The sequence below is a fragment of the Symphodus melops genome, assembly GCF_947650265.1.
Source record: "Symphodus melops genome assembly, chromosome: 4".
NCBI classification, from domain to species: Eukaryota; Metazoa; Chordata; class Actinopteri; order Labriformes; family Labridae; genus Symphodus; species Symphodus melops.
The window spans coordinates 24,134,253-24,149,895 of NC_136694.1; the positions used below are offsets into that span (position 1 = coordinate 24,134,253).

General features: G+C 38.1%; 1 protein-coding gene across 1 annotated transcript in view; it reads left to right on the plus strand.

Annotated features, from left to right (window-relative positions):
* cdh22 (cadherin 22) overlaps positions 1-15,643 on the plus strand; it is a 171,496-nt gene that overhangs the window by 129,471 nt on the left and 26,382 nt on the right. The window contains exons 9-10 of the mRNA XM_079341078.1: positions 394-530; positions 13,010-13,131. Of these exons, the coding sequence (XP_079197204.1) occupies positions 394-530; positions 13,010-13,131 (259 nt within the window). The remainder of the gene's footprint in view (positions 1-393; positions 531-13,009; positions 13,132-15,643) is intronic.

The following is a 15,643-nucleotide window of genomic DNA, read 5'->3' on the forward strand; positions in this document are numbered from 1 at the left end:
TGTTGATACAACGAAGAAGATGTATGAGTATCTCTGTTATGAGTTTTATTTGAACTAAAAGTTGTTGTGCAATATATAAATTCATAAAACGTATCTTAACATTTATAAAACATCTTTTTCCAATTTTCTTCAATATGGCATAGTTTTGCTTCAAAATATAAAAATTTTCATCACAGCAAGCAATGCTGGTCAAATATCCCTCTACCCCTGTTTTATAATCTTTCACACTAATGAAAAAGTCTAATTTTAGGTGACTTACTCAAAACAAGATGAGGGAGCAAAAACATCTAAAGCACTTTAACTAAGTGGCCATCTCTTCATCCCACCTCTCCATCAGTAATTCTATTTCTTGACATGCACAATATGTGTTATTTTTTGTGTTTTTGGTTTCAGATTCTCTATCGATCGGTCCACAGACCAGGATTTGATCTTCTATATCGATCCAGATTCGGGTGCCATCACGCTGGGAAAGATTTTGGACCGAGAGACGGCAGGCTGGCACAATATCACAGTGAAAGCTGTAGAAGCAGGTACATTGCTTCACATTTTAGTCTCAGCTTATCACACATTGGATTTGTACAACTTCATGCTGCTGGGTAAAGTGTGACTTTTCCACCTTGCCAACTTTACTGTACGTTTCTGGAAAAAACTCTATGTGCAGCTCTGAAAAGAAAAGTAAGAGAGGCTTGTTTTGACATTTCTAATGCAATCGCAATGTTGGATCTGAACCTGTCAAAACAAAGCCTTTAAGTAATGAGCTATCAAGGTTAAACCAATTTAAAAAACCAGAAGTGTCATCCATAGTGAGGTACTGTATGTAGCTGACATCATTGGCACATAGGTGCAATATAACAGTTCATCATGAGGCCTAAAACCCGCCTCAGTTCCAGCTCTAAGCCTGTCGTTAGGTTGACTGAGAGTTAGGCTATGACAGGATTTCCAGCATAGTGGCTGCTGCTGATGAGCCTCCTGCAGGAACAGATGGCTGACATCACTCAGGCTTCATCCAATATTACTTAAAGTCCAATGCCAAATGTTTTACACAAAGCAAGTAAGACTATCTCTGATGATGGAAAAGCTTTGTTTACACCCATGCAGTTCCTGTTGGATGTGGAAACTGTTCATGTTGAATTAACTGTCCAACGTTATCCGACTCCCACCAGGGGTGATAAGGGGTGACGGACAACCTCAAACTGCTCTGCATCATTAGCCACCAAAGCTTTTGGCACATTTTCAGCAAGAGCTGTTGTATCTTGAGCTTTTTCAAAGATAGGGAGTAGAAAATAATGTACTCTGGTGGAAAATGGACACAAGATGTTATTGTCAACTTAATAAATCATCTAAACACAAGAGACAGTGAGTGACTTGGGATAAAAAAACAAGGTGAATAACTCGCAGAAACATCAACATTTTTGGTTCTAAATAGCGTTGCAGAGTAGAGGAAGTCCTTCTTGTTTAAAGTTATGGTGAAATGATGTATTAATCTCTTAATAAACTTTTTTACATTTTTCTTCCTTCTCTCTTTTCTGTTTACATTTTCAAAATACAAATAAACTAAACTAACTAAACTAAAAGAATCCTGGAATCACCTGCAATAGAAGCACAATTTTAAACATGGCTTAGAGACTTTCTCCATGTTTAAAAGGTCTTCCATGTGAGGAAGACAGGGACTATTCTTACATGGGTAACAAAATATTGAACATGGTACAACCAGGCTGAAAATAGAAAGGGCAGGAAAAGACAAAGAAACATCTGAAGTTTAATGAGAATAAGAAATAAGTCAAGGGTTAAATAAATCAGGATCCTGTTGAACACACAGCTTCTATTAAGCTGCATTTCTTTTGCAAAGCTAGTCTCTAAATTTTGAGTATATCCATCGTTATAGAAGCTATTGGAACCGGACCACAGAAAACTCAACTAAACTCAATATAAACTGACAAATACCACTTTGAAACCCATTTTGTGAAACCACTGAGTGGACTGCAGTGGGCTGCAATGTGCACACAATATTAAGAGCCCAATTTTCAAGCACCATTGTGGTTTTATAATGATCCAGGGTCACTTTGGCTTATCCAGACTGAAAGACAAACTCCAAATTAGGGTACAATGAGGAAAACAGTCTGAAAAGCAGTATAGTCGTCTGTCATAACATGGTGGGAATGTCTACGAAATTGAAGTTTAAATAATTTATTATTTCTTTCTCGTTCAGGGCCAAACGTATTTTCAAAGAAAGAAGTAAAAAGAGTTTTTTTGAGAACACTTCTCCAATAGTAAAAGACACAATGAACTAAATGAGAGAATACGATTCAAACTGCTAATTGTTCAGATAAGATAATCCTTTATTCATCTCACAAACGGAGACATTTAGTGTTCCAACAGCAAATGAGGATAGCGGAAGAAAAATCACACAGTGCAAAATTAAATTAGATAAAAATACAAATGTGTAAAAATGTAAAACTATGTTATTGGTTATTCAAATTGCTCTGCCAATTTGGCTGCCTAATATCCAGATTTTAAATTGAATAAACCTCGTCCTTTCTTCCCAACATCATCACCAGTCCAGCCTTAACTCCAGTCTTTACTCCTGAATAATAACATAGAGAATCCATCACAAGGTGCAGTGTTGTTGGATATGTACTGCATTGTTCTCCAAACATTTGACTCACTTAAAGACACCATCTCTGATGTTATGTATTGAATTACCTGGAATATAGAGTTTTCATCATTGTTAAAATAGCAATCATTATATTATTACATTTGGAACGTTTTAATTCATGGTGTCATGTAACATATGAGCAGGCCATATAAATGTATGTATGACATAATACTAAGATAAAAACATCAAAAGTATTAGTTTACAAAACATTCATGAAAACGTCAATTCCAACATTTTAAACATTATGTACTTCATCAGAAACAAATGTAAATGTTTTCTTTTAAAAGTAATGTTTTTTTATGTCTGATAGCACTGAGATCTGTCAATCAATTGTATGTATATTGTCAACCCATCAAAGCTATAAGTCCTTTTTGATAGCCATCAATGCAGCGTCATCTCTCTGAAGCCAGTGTGAAGAAACAACATTTTTTATTGCTTGTCTTCAAGCTGACAAACACATCACTGAAAAAGAAGAAAGAGCTTACATATTCTTATCTCATTGGGTCCTTTGTCATTGCAAAGAAAATGAAGAAAGTAATAACTTTGGGGAGCTGGGAAGTTATTACTATACCATTAGAAGTAAACTTGAGAAAGGAGGAGGCCTGGTGTTCCCCTATTTTTCAATCTCATACAGATGAAGTGCTTTTGGGATTGCAGTGAAAGCAGCGGAGATTGCATTCTGCATCTAAACCGGTAACCACCATCACACACAGAAGGAGAGAAGAAAAGAAGGCACATAAACAAAACTGATTTCAAATATCCCCATATTTGTTCCTCTCTCATAAAGCCTGGCACTGTGATTACTCCAATAATCAATACAGCCTAAACTGAATCGTAAGCAGTCTCACCCACCACAAACATTAAGAAAAAATTAGAGTCTGTTTTTCCATACTGTAATTCCCAGAGCAATTTGGGGGCTTTTGTGCTCTGTCTCTTTGTGCTTGGCATTATGTCATACTCACATTTTAATGTTAATTGAACATTTAAAGCGGGCCTAACCCTTCCCGTATCGGACTTAAACACATGGCTGCTCTTCATAGATAAAGCCTTTCATATTGCTGTCTACAGAAACATCCGGATGGACAGAGTCAGTGGTCAATGGCTTCAGAATTCCTATCCAGAATGTTTTATTGCCTGTTCGCTCGTGGATCCCTCAGAGCTCAGACAGGAGACAGAAAAATAAATAAATAATAAAGACAGGAAGGGGAAAAAAAGGAGAGAGCTGAGAAAAAAGGGAGGATGAGACTTGAGAAGAAAGCTCGATTTTTTTTTTTTTAAGGAAGGACTTCATTTTCTACATAATGATTTTGTTCTTTTTTTCTTTCAGTCCCTGTGCTCGTTAAGGCTGCAGAGCCACAAGGTCAACCTGTCTGCACGCATTGTTTGAACTAGAGTTTAGTGGCGCAACCCTTAATTATTCCCCCAGTCCATTACTGACCTTTGAACTTCTGTGTTGCCACTTTATCAGTATTGGACAAGTGACAACAGCTTTCTGACATGCTCGGAATCCGTGCCTCGGGATTAACCTTGGCTACAAAATTGCAAGCAACACACTAAATGTCAATTACCCTGCATGTGTCTATGGACTAAGTGAAGACGTTTTAGGTCAAATGCAACTGAGAGCGCACTGTACTGTGATGATACCCAACCAATCAGACACAAGTACACACATGTATACATCTCAGATTTCAAAGTTGACTAAACGCAAATTCAAACTGAGACTAATGAGCGAGTCTCAAACAGGATCACAGTGTGAGCAGACAAACTCTGTGTGTGTTCGTCAAGTGTGGCTAACATTAGCAATGTTAGCATCAGCCTTTGGTCCTCCTTAAAGGTTTGATTCCATGTGAATATGCTGGTTATGCATTGTCTGTGCCATTTATGACAGTTCTTTCAGACACAGCCAACATATAACTTTGTCTATATTTTGTAGATCTCATATGGCCACCAGCTCAGTGCTACGAGAAGCCATCTGTCCACTGTGCTGGTTTTACAACCGAACAGTGGGGCATTAAGGCAGTATGGCTGTAGCCATTTACAGCATCAGTCACGGCTAGCGGAGGGCTTCTGCATTACAGCTCAGACACATAATATGAGTGGCATGGCTGCCCTTCATTAATGTATAAGTAATTCTTGTGCTAACTAGTAAGGGTGACAAAGTTTAATAATTTAGTGGACTAATTGCCCACACCATTACTCAGGGTCTTCAAATTCACCCGATAAAACATCGCAGTTCCAGCTTCTGTTTTTGCAGACATTTTCTTAGTTAAAGAGGAAACAAACCTTTCTGTGTAGTACTTGTCTCCTTTTAAGACAACACAGAACATCCAGTGTACAGATGGTGTATTTAACAGCTCTGTCACTAGCTGTGTTACTCTTACTTCCTGACAGTCTCCTCTATAGAAACATATCAGGCTAAGGTAGAGTGACATATAATTTTCGAGAACTGATAGCAACTGATATAACCGTGGAAAACTGCTTTTTTACCCAGACAGGTAGATGGGGAAAAAAGGGCATCACCCTGAGGGTGAAAAGATACGGAAGTAGCTGGAAAGTCTTTATCTCCTGCACTGTTGGAGGGAGGAGACATTTTGTGCAGTATAACTTTTTTCTTATTTGCTGTCTGACGAACAAATATGTTCCGTTTGATTTATTTATTTTTTTTTGGGACGAACATTATTCTCTCTCACTCCAAATGAATCACACACTTGTTGCAAGGTTGTGAAGAGAGATAAGCGTCCTTTTTTTTCAATCAAAGCTGGGAAATGCAAAAGAAAAAAATAGACCTAAACAGCAAGGCAAAAATAGCAAGGCCTCTGCATGCTACAATATGTTGTTAACATAACATTTAGGGAAATAAAGGTGTGACAGAATACAGAACAAAGGATGTTTTTCCCCAGAAAAAAAACACCACAGAGGGTTTGGATGAAGCATGTGTGTATTTATGAATGCAGTAGAATATGTTGTTGTGAAAAGAATATCTGTGAACAAGAGTAGAGAAACAATAACATGTTTCAAGGACCAGAGGCCAAATGACCTGACTGATCTGTCCTGCTTGTATATCCTGTTACATAATCACTCACATGTCCTAACAGTCGTGTAGTTGCAGAGGAGGGGATATGAACACTGACTTGATGTTTTATTTTCTGTACATGTTGTCATAATTACTTGATCAAAAAAGGGGTCATGCCTTTATATAAGAATATATATATATATATATATATTTTATTTTTTTTGTTAATATTTTTATTTTTATTTTTTATTTTATTGCATATGCTGCTGGAACCTAAATTTCCTTGAGGGAGTCATCCCAAAAGGATCAATAAAGTTCTGTCTAAGTTCAAGTCTAAGTCTAAGTCTATAAAGCAAGTCCAGTCTATAATTAAGGATAAATAATTACTCACTTTTATTGTGTTAGTCACAGATAAATAAAATAAATTGTTACACAAACGTACATTTGTCACCAAGTTCATCTACAGTAAAATGATATGCTTGTTGGGTTCAGATGAAAATGAAGCCAATATGTTGCTTAATTGCTTCACATCTGCCTATTGATAATTCAAACCCCACTTAATGAACACTAATGAAGAAGAAATATGATGCATCTACCACTGGAGTGCAACATTTTCATAATCAAGTCATTGCACTGATTACCCAGTGCTGATTTGGTTGTTATTAAATCTAGTGTGTTGTGTATAAGACCTTCATTAATAGTCAAGATGATAGCTATTACCTGATATTTACATTGAAGTGACACACTAGAGTCGGTGGGGTTAATGTATGTTCAAATGCAGAAACTAGGAAAAAAGGCAATTGCCTTCTAGTACTATGCTTTGTATCTGTATTAAATAGTTTGCAATTGTAAATCTTTTAGTGCTACGTGAAAGCATTTGGCGTCTTCTGCATTACAGCCATTGGGCTTCCTGTTAGCAATATTTTCTGGAGTGGCACTGAAACATTTCTAAAGAGCATGGATATCATTACCGCCTAAAGGAATTACTATGCATGTGTGTGCAGATGCACGCAACAGAAAAGATATGCCAGATCCACTGCCAAATATCCCCCAGCAGGTGCAACACTTGTATCCTGACAACCACATGGTTACCAACAAGTCAGGGGATATGGAATGGACAGTCTTTCAGACCTTGACACCAAAAGAAATTGTGCCCTCAAAGGCACAGCGGAATCAAGTTGACCAAGCAACAACGTTGCACTGATAAAGTTAAAGCAAAGTCATACTTTTGATTGTACTGCCAGAATTCCCAGAGTTATGCAATGCCAGCTGACTAATATGTGTTTTCTTAACAAGAAATCATGTCATGTCATGTCATGTCATGTCACAAAAAAAACCTAAGGTCATATTCTGAGTATGGGTATATGACTTAACTTTAGGGTGGTAAGAGATTTAGGATGATGGTAGCATAACTTGGAGACAAGCAAATGGTCAGAACACCTAATATTCCCTAAAAGTTTGAGCAGATGAAAAGTTTCTGTTCAATCTACTGTAATCAGACAGCTTGCTATTTTGATGTCTATGTTCTGTACATGTGAGTAGCCGAGGCAGATGTCTGTTCGTCCAAAGCAATTTTCCTGTTCTGAGAGCTCGCACACCCTTACCTCGGACCCAGATGGTTTTAGCTTTGACCTAGACCTTGTCAAATCCATAAACACCCCTGGTGAGCATCTCAGCAGGTGAAGGTCAGAATATTCTTCATGGTTTTAAAAGAAGGTGGACAAATTCCTGATTCTGATTTTTTCCCCCTTAAACACCAACGAGCAGGAGTGGGAATGGATTAAAGAAGAAAAAAAAAATAACAGAAAGTAATATCAATATTACTTTTTTTTCAGAGAATACCCACAGCAGCTGTCAGATAAGTAGGCCGTCAGTAAGAAAAGAGTCGGAGTCATCCTGAAATCAAAACAGCATATGTTTCTGCAGGGATTTGGACTACTTTCACAAGAGTGCATTTGAAGAGATTTCTGAACTAAAACTGCACCTCATTGGAAAGAGTAAAAAAAAAAAAAAAAAAAAAAAAGTGCCACAGTGATGGAATAATGGTACACCTTCAAAGTTTTCGGCCATCAGCCGTGGTGCGTGGGCAGACACTCTGAGGTCATGATCACTGCCACATATGTGTTATTTTTTCTGACAAAAAAATCCTACTCATCTTTTGCAAGGCAAAAGCATGACACATTGTGTATATTTTCTGTGAAAAAGTCCGGTTATTGTGTCTGCTGACGACTATACTGTACCCTTTGCCCGCAACTGCAGGCATTAAAAATTACAATATAGAAGCAGTCAGTCGTGTCGTTCATGATTTCATTGGGTTTGTAGGCCATACATAGGAATTAGTTTTAATTTCTGTCTGTTTCATAACCAGCTACACATTTCTACAGGGGCTTTAAAGAGGCATCAGTGTCATTAGGTGTGTATCCTGAGCATGTCTCTATAGCTTGTTTTGGATTCTTCAAGCTGTCCCTTTGAAGTAACTGTTAATGAATCACATTTTCTACTTCAAGGAAACCAAATATTTAGTGCTTCTTGGTGTTTTCATCAGAAAATCTTATTGATATTGTGTGAATCTGTTTGGTGTGATAGCTGTAGCAAGATTTGTATTGACACTTGGGATAGAGGGTTTTTCTTTGTCATGGAAGGAAGGAAAAACAGTAATTAATGAAAAAAAAACAGACTCCAACTTCACACGTTTCCATTCTCTTCTGTGTATCAAATGTGCATCTTAAACCTGCAACTGTTTTATTTTGTCTGCTTGATAGTGATTCAAATTAGTTTTCTTAGTTGTTGACTGGCTATAGAGGAAATTAGCAACTACGTCCCTGAATCTGGGAGCTTTTTGAAAACCTTTTGTCTATAAGGATTTAAATGGGAATGTTTATTTTCTTTTTTAAGTGTTATGCGACATCATCTGAACATTTCAGTAAGCGTTTTCAATTATTTAGGTCTTTGGAGGCCCTTGAAATGTTTTACTTTGTCCTATGGTGGTCATTTACATCTGTTAGTTTGTAAAACACACAGAACTCAAACTGCAATAAAGATGTCTGGGATGAGCACTGCAGAGTCACTAGTGAAGAGAAAAACAGCCTTTATGCTTTGCATGCTCTGTAATGTCTGGGCCTGATTTTGGTACAGAGACTAAAATCAGACACTAATGAATACATTTGCAGCCCTGTGTTCCCTTCTTGACAAAAGTGACATTTTAAACCAAACCGTCTCCTCCAGCAGAGTAGATGAACAATTTTGTCAGCGGGAACATGACTCTCCTGACACACATCCCCACACACGTATGCATAGACATTCACACACACACACACACGCACACACGCTCACATCCTCTCTCTGTCTTTCTTGAAGTTGTGTCAGTGTAATTCAGTGCCTCGGAGATCTGCCACACAGTCATTCTGAAAGCTTCGTAACAGCTTGTGAGTGCCGCACAGATGCAGAGCACGCTGGTAATCTGTTGAGATTCTTTTATTCTTCTCCTCTATCTGCAGACAGATTTAGAACAACACCACTTGGTCCAGATGAATGAACCTGTCTCACTGAATAAGTCATTTTCCCCAAGGAGAGAGTTTGGGTTGGGTATGGAATTCTCACATTGTTTTATCTGTTTTCAATTCTGGGAATTGAAAAGTTAAATGTATAACGTCTGATGATTGCTGGGTTTCATTCTGGCACAGCGGGGACAGACGCACAATATGAGGACAAAATGAGAAGAAGAGAGGAGAGATCTAGCGCTGGTGGAGCTCTCTGTGTGTTTATGTTCTAGCTGCTCTGGCAAGAAGCAGTCAATTAAAACCCTGCATTGATGTGAGGATTATGCTATTAGTTGAGACCAGCGTTCTCAGTAGCAGCTGTGCCACTGCTGGGTAGAACTGCACGTGTTGAGATAGAGAGCTTGAAAATGTGTCTGCAAAACTCTGTTGATTATTGGTTTGCCTCGCTGTCTTTTGTAAACCAGCCTGATATTTCTCTTCTACCCAGCTTGTATGACAGCTTTTTTTGTTTATCCTATCATCTGTTCCACTCATAGATAGAAGACAAAACATAGACATCTTTCACCCATACGCTTCATACTTTCTGAAGCTTCAAGTTTATCCTTGACGTCATCCTGTGACGGGCTGCTGAAGCAAGACAATCCAAATATAGGCAACAGAGAGGATGCAGGGTGGAGCATGGAAGAAACAAGGAAGTAGCAATCATCACAGCTGAATTTAAGAGAGATTTAAGAAATGTAATCAAACACTCCTCCCAACATTTCACTTGTTTTAAGCCTCAGTGTTTTCTTTGTAAAAAAAAATAATTCCAAAAGGTGCTTTTTAGGACTGACATAAGAGGAGTTGTGACCATGGAGACCCTATATCCCCGTGAATACATAACCTACCAACAGAGAGAGTTTTAAAGACATCCGACAAGTATGGATTTCTATATTTTTTTGTTTTTAATTGCAAATACGTAGTGCTCTGGAAAAAAAAAACAAGCAACTACTAACTGTACAACTCCACAATCACTGAAGCCATTCTTAATCCAGCATTCATTATCTTTTAACACGAGTGGCCTATTGCTCATTCTCTTTAATGAGATACAGATTTGGTGGTCACCTAACAAGCCACCAACTCTACGCCAAGCAGCTTAAAATGGGGAGATGTCAAGAGTGACAGGGCGTCACGAGTGGCACAGTGTCAGCCATCAGCATAGTGAGTCATACAGAGTATCTCAACCTGAGAGGTTGGGTTGGGAACCAGAGGGTCTCCAGTTGAAGTGCCAGTTTGGGCCAGACGTGGAGTTTGGGACAGGTTGCTATAGAAGTGCTAGTTTAGTCTTCAAATACTGCCAAAGTGCCCTCAAGCAAGGCATTACAGCCCCAACTGCTTGGGGCGTCAGTCCCTGAGCAGCCCCCTCACTCTGATCTCTTCATTAATGCATGTGTAAAGGTCTTGTGTGTTTTCGGGCCTGTATCTGTGTGTGTGGGGGGCATGTCTCAAAAACAGAATGACTAGATTTCTTTCCTCTTGGGATTAATAAACAACACAAAAAGAAGACGTTTGCAGAGAATGCTAAGAACTATGAAAAGTGCAATTAAAGTTTTACCGACAGAGGAAAAGCTAGAGGTCTAGCTGAAGTACTTTGTATCTTAAAAAAAGTTTATTAGGTTAATTAAAAGTTTTAGATTTTGGATACATGTTATCCAAACTTGAGTTAGAAACGTGTTTAAAGAGCACTTATTTCAAATATTCCACGATTCAAGTTCAAGTAATTTCATGTACTTGAAGAACACAGTCGAAGAGTTTGATCTGGGGGACTGAAGAAGCTGCCAGCCTTAGAAAGATACTTTTCTTAATCAAATATCTCTGATGGCAACTGATACGAAAAAAATCGATCAATTTATTAACAATGCACGGCTTACCTAGATCGCTTAATAGTGGTATTTCAGTTACAATACATAAATTCATCAGTTATTTTCACAATACCCAAGTACTTGTTTTAAAGACTGAGCTCATTGGACTTCATTATACACTATAGTTATATCATTATGCTATGCTAAATGTATTTAGCGTAGCTCTTTCATTGAACTAATTGGTTGTTTGTTTTTCCATCATTAAGTTATTGTCAGTCACTGCATGTGGTAACATTTTCTGCAGGGTGCATGAACTGTGTGGTGACAGCTGTGTATACTGATTTATTTATAAGCTATGCACTCTAGTTAACAAGGGTATCCAGACCAACACTCACAGCGACCGGATCAGTCATTGAACACAGAGATAACGATCTCTCTCTTTCTCACTTACTCATTTCTCGTACACAGACATACAGAAGGGGCCTCTGTCTCCCTTTTGTACAGTGCATAGCGTTTAACAAGTACAAGGAAAAAATCCGTTTGATATCATATTGTTTAGAATGGGAGTTAAAATTCAAGGCTCTGTCATCTAATTTAAATTGGGTTTTGATTATACTAATTACATCCGCTCCCACGCCTACATTTTCCCCCATTCAGACAAATGTCATGAGAGCGCATTGTTATTTCTTGTGTTTTCTGAAGTCGAAAAAGCCGTGAGAAATCAAATGAAAGCTCTGCATTTGTAATTTGGTCAAAACATTTATTTGTTATTATCATCAGGCTGAGGTACGACTCCTGCACTATGAAACAGCTATATGCTCTAGCGTCATTATCAGAGAGTGAGGATCGAGAGAGAAAAAAAAAATATATATATTTGGTACCTATTTCAAGTTGCTCTCTGGTGCCAGGAAGTGTAAGTCAGGTAATGGTTGCAATTTGCAGAGGCATTAGATTAAAACACTTCAGCACTTTGCAACAATGCCAAAGCAACAGCCTGTTCTGTTGAACATTTCATCCATTTTAGTCGCTTAGTCTTGTCTCAATCATACTGAAGGCAGACAATAATCGCATTAAGCTTTTGTCCAAAGACTCTTACTTTCTCTCTACAAAAGCCTCTTAAGGCGAGGATCAGCATGTCATTCTTTCAATGTCTACACTGGATCTGCTCAGCCAGAGGACGGCCAGATCTTTACAAGACGGCCTGTTACTGGAGAGACAGCAAGATCAAACCAGAGCCAGGCCATGGGTTTATTATATTCTACTTAATGGTGTTATCCTTACTTTATCTAAAGACTTAGAGTGCATCACCTCAAAACCTGGAAAAAAAACCTCACTAAAGGGAAAAAGTCAGCACAATATCATGCATAATAACAAGAGTTGCTGTAACCAACTAAAAACATGATACGTGATGTCCCAGTGTAGACGGATTATTTCAGCATCATTTATCTACCAGATAGGAGAAGTGCATTAAACATTTCTCTCTTGCTCAATGTCATTTCTCATTACCTTGTTTTACCTTGTTGCATTAAAACAATCGAAACCCCTTCTTTTATAGCTTAGCTTCAACCATGACTTTTTATCTAGTCCAATATCTGAATGTCAGCTTCCCAAGGTTTCTTATTCTTCCTGCCAAGGCTTAATGTCTTCTTGTTATTGAAGTGTTCTTATATTAGTTTTTTTTTTTTTTTTTCTTTCCACTGGGCATTGACAATCTGGTTCTGCGTTTGCAATCTCACACACAGCAGCTTTTAGGCATTTTTTCTGTCACTTGCTAGAAGTTACAGCGACAAAAAGGCACCTTGGCCTAATACAAAGATTATTTAAATTGTTTTCCTAATGGCGCAGTAGGGACTTAACTATGCTCTGACTCAGTGCCCATTTTGATTTATTTCAAACTGTCAGTATCTTGGCTTTTTTAAGATTCAGAATGTCAACTGCCAAAGCTCTTTACACTTAAAAAATATAATTGCTATGTTTTCTTTCCTTTTTTAACCTGTAGATAACCACACAATGGCGTCCAACTCCGCAGTGAGCATTCGGATTCTGGATGTAAATGACAATCCTCCGGAACTTGCCACACCATACGAAGCCTCTATATGTGAAGATGCCAAACCAGGCCAGGTACGTTTTCTTCGGATTCTAAAATTGAAATCAGAGACCTTTCACAAATTCACAAAAATTTTACCATTTTGAAAGTTCAAATGAGAGTGACAAACGTGTAGGATTTATGTTTGCTGAGCAACCAGTTGAAGAAGAATGTCATGATACTGTAGCCTTACAGATGGAGCCTTCATTTCATTAGTTTTAATGAAGGCAGGACCTCGGGTACAATGCTGTCTGAAGAGCCTTTATACATCAGTATGTTTACCATGATAAAAAGGTGTTTGATTAAGACCACACACATATTATGTATGTGCTATTCAGTGTGAAAAAGAGGACTGAAAAACATCCACAGCTAAAATATTTGAATCACAATACAAAGCATTAGTTTACTAGACTCAACAATAATACATGCTTTGAGGTGAGCTGAAGTATACTCAGTGGTGGTTAGTATAAGGAAACATTATTTATTTTGACTTGTAAATATTCACACATCTCATAATGATAAGGATTATACCCAATGTATATGATGGTTTTACAGGGTTGGGCCACTGCCTCAGAAAAAGCCAATAACTGACGCTTGAGTTTAAGCATTATTCACAGATATTTCTGTTTACTTGTACTCACCAGCTTGTGTATTTCAACAGCTGCTTCATTATTTCATAATTCAGGTTCAGATTGTTTATAGTTGCACACCATTATCTACATGACACTTCATACCAAAGGCAATTCATGAATCACATTTTTTGGCAAAAGAACAATTTGAAAGTGTCAGAATGAGAGCCAAAAACAAATCGTTTCACAAAAGAATTTACTTATTTCCTTATTTTTTAATGCTGGAGGAAGAGTAGGATACATTGTTCACTGATTTCAATGTTGGATTAATTTCTGCATTAGCAATGTAGCAGTTTAAACAAAATATGATGTATTTGGGGGAAATTCCGATTAGATCAATTGCACCGATTGTATGGCTATAAAATCTGTCAAAAAGTTTCAGCAAACTGGGGGGCGCCGATAGCTCAGCGGCAGCGACAGCGCGCGTACCATGTTGCGAGGATTCGGTCCTCGCGCGGGCGGCCCGGGTTCGCGTCCGGCCTGTGGCCACTTTCCCGCATGTCTCTCCCCACTCTCTCCCCATTTCCGACTCTATCCACTTTCCTATCAATAAAGGCAAAAAGGCCAAAAATAAATCTTTAAAAAAAAAAAAAAAAAAAGTTTCAGCAAACTACTACACAAGTTCTTCCTGAAAGACGTCAATTACCAATTCATCTTTGTGGTACAAGCCAGACTGAGAGGGCTTGTGAGTCCAATGCTGTGGTTCATTGTGTGTTTAGTCATTTAACACATACTATATTGTGAAACAGCACTTATTAACATATATTCCTGAACGGAAAACAGGTAAAAGAAAAAAAACAACTCTAGTTTTACTTTTGTTTGGCTCATTAGCTGGCATACATCAAACAGTGGGTGTCAGTTTGGAAATCAAAACAAAAGCAAACACCACGGTTATCCCGAACTAATAGCAGGATGTGATTTTTTTTTGTGATCACCATTACAAATGGACCGAGTCATTAGGGTGTTTTATCCTCCACATAGTCAACAGGCCTTGGGCTACGTTGGAGCCAATTATCATGTGTAGAACAAAGGAATAATTAAGAAGGCACAGCTTTAAAGTGGGGCCTCCATGCTGGAAGTCACATTTACATGTGTAATGAGGCTCAGGACTCTCCTCACCTTGATCCACAGACTCTTAACCATTTATTTCACCCATGTGCCTTTGCAACACCCACCCACCTGAGCCTTTTGAGAACATTGTCTAGTTTGATCCGCTCCTCTCACACTGCGCTCCTGTTACCATCTGCGTGAGTCCACATTAACCTTCAGCTCCTAATCACGATGAGATGATTAGTCTTCCAGCAGAAAGATCATTGCTGGCTTCCAGCATTGTGAAAGAAATGGTCTTTTCTTGCTCTCATCACAGGCAAATGTGTTCAATTACTTCATTTTTTTATTTTTATTTTATGACCTTCAAAGGATACTGCGTTTGGCAGTATCGTGTTGTGTTTCTGCATCTCTTTTTGCTTGATTTTTGTACCTTCTCTACAGAGTCTCTTTTTGAATGTTGTTGTTTGGAGTGCTGTCAGAATCAGCCGAGATTGAATGAAAATGTGTTAGCCTTGGGTCAGAGGCTTTCTGACTCTCATTTCCAGCCTCAGGGGTAACCACTGGGGGGCAGTTGGAAAACAATTTTGTCGTCCTTTTTATTTTCAGAAAAATATAAAAAGAACAAGTTCCTACTAGTATGTCAGTCACTGCATCGTTATCTTTGAAAAAAAAAAAAAAAACAGTGCCGCTGTGAAGAAATAGTTTTGGGTCCAAGGATTCTCTGTCGCTATGTCTTGTTGTAGAGCATTATTTTCTAATAATACCAAGAATAAAGTATTTGTATTGTTGGCCTTGCATCTAGCAAATAGAAATAAATCATAAATAATTTGGCAAATTTTTGACTCTTATAAACCTTCAAAAATTGGTG